This window comes from Hirundo rustica, chromosome 5, assembly GCF_015227805.2.
Source record: "Hirundo rustica isolate bHirRus1 chromosome 5, bHirRus1.pri.v3, whole genome shotgun sequence".
In the NCBI taxonomy this organism is placed as follows: domain Eukaryota; kingdom Metazoa; phylum Chordata; class Aves; order Passeriformes; family Hirundinidae; genus Hirundo; species Hirundo rustica.
In genome coordinates this window covers 3918476-3922942 of record NC_053454.1, presented here as the reverse complement: position 1 = coordinate 3922942, position 4467 = coordinate 3918476, and the positions used below count along the sequence as shown (strand labels likewise).

Here is a 4467-nt window from a genome sequence, read left to right as displayed (position 1 = left end):
ATCTCATGTCCAGCAGCTCCTGACGCTCCTGCATTCGCCGGTGCGTGGCCTCATCCAGCCCATCGCCAGCAGGCTGCCGGGAACTGGATCAGGCTTTTGCACGAGCACAAAGAGCAAGGGCAAGAAAGCCATGGTCTGCAGGAAGACACACAGAAGGGCTTCACAGGGGCTGGAAGGGAGACGGAAATTGGGGGGCAGGATCGGCAGGGGAAGGTGGGGGCAGCAAGGAGAGGGCCCCCGGCAGCTGGCAGGCGGCAAGGCCTGCACCGCTGGCCCCACAAGCACCAAGCCCTGAGCAAGGCGCTCCCGCCAGGGGCTGGCCCACGGATGCAGGGGCAGAACACAGGTGCCAGGTGCCGGCACTTCTGCCCCAACCTTCCTCCAGCCCTGTCTCCTCACTGTGTGTGTACTCACCACTTGCCCAAGCTCGACTGGGGCAGCAGCTCCCGTTGGGGCCTGTTAGAGCTGCCCCCCATTGTGACACGGCCCCCGTGCTGTCACAGACCCAGAGCGCATCACAGGCCAGCCGCGCCCGCCATCCCCAGCCCAGCTCGGGCAACATCATCGTGGCCCTGGGCACCCAAAGCCTCAAGAGACACCAAGGCAGACCCCCTCACTCAGGAACCTGGGAAGCCCAGAGCTTCCCTTCACAAAGCAGAACAAATGCCCTCCTGAACAACGCTTGTCAAATAGAAATTGGGGTGACATGACCCATGGATGTTCTCGGTGTATGGGTGTAGGCTTTTATTTAATACTTGTGCTGGCTTGAAGGAATAACCAGGGAGAGACTCCAAGTCAGAAAAAACAATTTAATAGGAGAGGAAAAAAAAAGGTAAAATAAAATAAAACACATGCAATAGTACAAAAGATCAATGACAGAGTGAGAATACCACCTGGCACCGTGGTGGTAGCAGTCCAGATGAAGTGGTCTTGTTGAAGCAGTGTTCCCACAGAAAGGTCTGGTAGCTCTTGTCCTCTGGAAATCCAGTGGGTAAGGCTGCCTGTGCTGTCCCAAATCCCAGATTATATCCTGGTGGGAATGCTTGGCTCCTCCCCCTGGGTGGAGCATCTCACATTGGGCTGATATCTTTCTGAAAAAAATCCAGGTTGCTTGGATGATGCACAGGAAGATTTAATACCATCCTAAAAAGGCCAAATAAGTGAATTACAAAATTTTGGTGTCTTCAATAACCTCTTAGCTCTGAGACTCTATGGTTTAACACAGAGCAAAATTCTCGTATAGCCAGGGTTTTGTTTGAAGGCCTCTGAAATTAAAGGCTGTATCATTTTTATATACAGCAAAGAACAAAGGTCGCATCACCTTTCTTTAGGAAGGAGCAAGTCCTTTCTATGTCGGAGAATACGCACAAAGATTTACGTGGGCATTGTAGAAATTCTCAAGCAAACTTTTGAGATAAAGTTTTTATGGCGTGACTGCAATAATGTATCCAATTCCTAAGGTATTGAGTTTAAAATTGACCAGTTGATCCCAGATGTATTGGTAGAAAGGCAAAGAGAAGAAATACTTCCAAACTACTACCAATGTCTACTAGGTACTGCAAGAAGTAAATGATATTTTGTCTACCTGCATCTCACCATGAACAAAGCTGTGCATGCTAAGTGGCTCTCCTTGCTCTGCAATATTAATAGGCCTGGTGGAAAAGGTAATATTCATAGAACAGCAGGGCCGCTCCAAAGGGATACAGATGACCAGGAACAGAGAACACATGACTTTCTCTTGTCAAAATTTTGTGTCAAAACCTTGGTTACGAGAAGCCAAAAAACCCTCTACGTACTACACCACAGGTTTTGCAGTTAGGGACTTCTCTCTGTTCATCTTTTAGGACTGAATCGTTCCTTGAGAGCCTATAAAAGTGACAGTGTAAAGAAAACTTGTCCAAAGATTCCTAAAGAAATTTGGGAGTACTCTGCTGCAAAATTTCAGGCATTTCAGGGCATTCTCACTTCAAGCATTTCTATGCTCAAGAGATAGCATTGTTAATATATGCAACATCTCTAGTTGCAAAAGGTCATTTCAGGTAGGGCTATAGGAAGGACATTTTCTAAGGTACAGAGGGTGAAATACAAAGAATGACACATTTCAGGCAATTTGAGAAACTTGTCTCCTTTTATTAATTTTTCAGACATAGCTATCCAAATAGTAATGAAAAGCAAACAACTACAGTAAGCATTTCAAGTCTCTAAACTAAGGGTAACTTGGCCAAATAGTTCTACACTAACAGCACTAAAGGGACTCTAGAAGGAAAGCTAATAAACAAGTCTTATGAAAACCAACAGCATTGTTGTGACTGGAAGGTGAAGGGCAAGGCAACTCCGAGATGGGTGTGCACATGGAATCCCATGTGCTGCAGCATCTTCTTTCCAAAGGAGGAGGAAAGCAGCTTCAGGATTGCCAGGGACAAAGGCAACAGTTACGCAGTGGTCAGGTGGCTGCCATCGGCTGTGAGCTCCCCAGCAGAGCTGTGTGCAGGGAACTCCTCTCAGTGGCTGGAGAGCAGCACCCAGAGGCGAAACCGCAGCTGACCATAGGCTCGCATGGCCTCTCTGTGGGCAGCCGGATCTCGGGCCAGGTGCTCAAAGAGGTTGAGCGGCTCCAGCCTTCGCACTGCCAGTGGCAAGCTGATCTCTGCAGGAAGCCTCTCGTTGCCTAGCACAAAGTGCTCCAGGCGTTTCGACTGCAGGCAGCGGCGCAGGTATGCCATGATGTCCCACAGCCGCCGCGCAAATTCCCTCCTGCGCCACCGGGACAGCGGTACGGTGGTCAGCACGTGCATGACCACAGTCTTCCAGACGGAGCTGGAAAAACCTGTGGCCCTCAGGATGCAGGTGAAGACCTGCAGGCATTTCAGGTGCAAGCTCTCACACGGCACCTGCCTGGCGACGTGCCGGAAGAATTTTGCCTCCGCCACAGCGTACGTCTCCGGCCACGCTGTGCTTGCAATGAAGTTGGCCTCGGCGGGCTGGCTGCTCACCAAGCTGCTGGAGCCGCCTTTCTGGGCCTCTGTGGGCTGGCTGGCCACAAAGATATCCGAGTCCCCTTGGCGCACCCCAAAGAGCATCTCCACCGCCACACTCTTCCTGCCTTTGCTCAGCTGGAATTGGCAGGAACGGCTGCAGGGCTGAAACACCAAGTGCCATGAGTCTGACTCAGGCACATGCCGCCAGGAGCATCTCACCAACTGGTAGAACCAGAGGGAGGTTTTCTCCACGTCCAGGTAGGAGCCGGTGCAGAGTGTCTCTAGGAGGCTGCGCTTATGCTTCCGCCACAGCTTCTTCTTCGAGCGGTGCAGGAAGCACAGCGGCTTCTCGCCCAGCTGCTCCCTCTTGCACGTGCACACCAACTCCACGCGGACACTGAAGGTCCTGGCGGCCGTCTGCCCTGCGCTGTTCAGCTCTAGGTGGAAGGCGTGCCCCGGCGGGGGACTCAGGGGGACCAGCACGCGGTACACCCCATCCCAGTCACGGGGACTCCAACCCTCAAAGGCACTGCCCACCCCGATGGCTTCTTCAGGCACTGGGTAGAAACTATTGCTCACTCTGTCCACAAAGACACGCCTGAAGCTCTCCATCAGCTCAGCTGTCAGTGAGCAACCTCTCTCCAGATCCTCCGCAGGCCACTGTATGTGATCCACTAAAAGGATGCCTCCCTTACTCCCAGCATCTCGGGTGTCTTCTCTGTCTTCTCTTCCATTTTCTTCTTTGCCACCATCACTGCCTTCTTTTTCTCTGGCAGCCACATTACCTCGTTCGTCTTCTTTTCTAGCCTCATTCTTGTTTGCCTCCACATTTACACCACCCTGTTCTTCATCCTTGTTCTTATCATTGTCATCTACTTTTATAATTTCCTTCTTTTCTTCCTCAGCTGCAGCAAAACCTCTATGGTCTACTTCGTTCCCACCGTCATTGCTCTCTTCCTGCCCAGTCCAATCACTGCTTCTCTCCTCACTGGCATCACTGCTTTCCTGCACTTTCACATCCACATAGTCCTCCTTCCCATCTACAAAGTCCTCACCATCGTTTACATCATCATTGTTGCCTGCCTTCATATTCGTACGGCTGGTTTTTCCTTCTTCATTTCCACATCCTTCTTCTTCCTTTCCAGTGTCCTTGTCTTGCTCCACCTGCACATCCTTGTTTTCCCCTTCACTGGCTTCATCTAGGCCTTCCGTATTGGCCGCAACATTGCCAGACTCTTCCTCCTTTGCTTGAGCAGTGTTGTCTCCTGGCACATTCCTATCACTCCATCCTTCATCTTTCTTTAAGGAATAGCCCTTGTCGCTCTCAGCAACACTGTCTTCCTCTCTCTTCACATCATCACTTTCTGTGGCATCACAGTTGTCTCCATCATGGGCAGATACAGGAATGCCTTCTCTGTCATTTCCACTGCCACTGTCATCCGCCTCCACAGTCACCTCCATGTCTTCTCCGCCTTCCTTTGAATAAAAG

At 51.0% G+C, this 4467-nt stretch overlaps 1 protein-coding gene across 1 annotated transcript; it reads right to left on the bottom strand.

Moving 5' to 3' along the window:
* Positions 1–2501: 2501 nt before the first annotated feature.
* Positions 2502–4067, bottom strand: LOC120753357 (inositol 1,4,5-trisphosphate receptor-interacting protein-like 1). Its single transcript, XM_040065462.1, has one exon. The coding sequence runs from the start codon at positions 4065–4067 to the stop codon at positions 2502–2504; it is 1566 nt and encodes a 521-aa protein (XP_039921396.1).
* Positions 4068–4467: the final 400 nt, after the last annotated feature.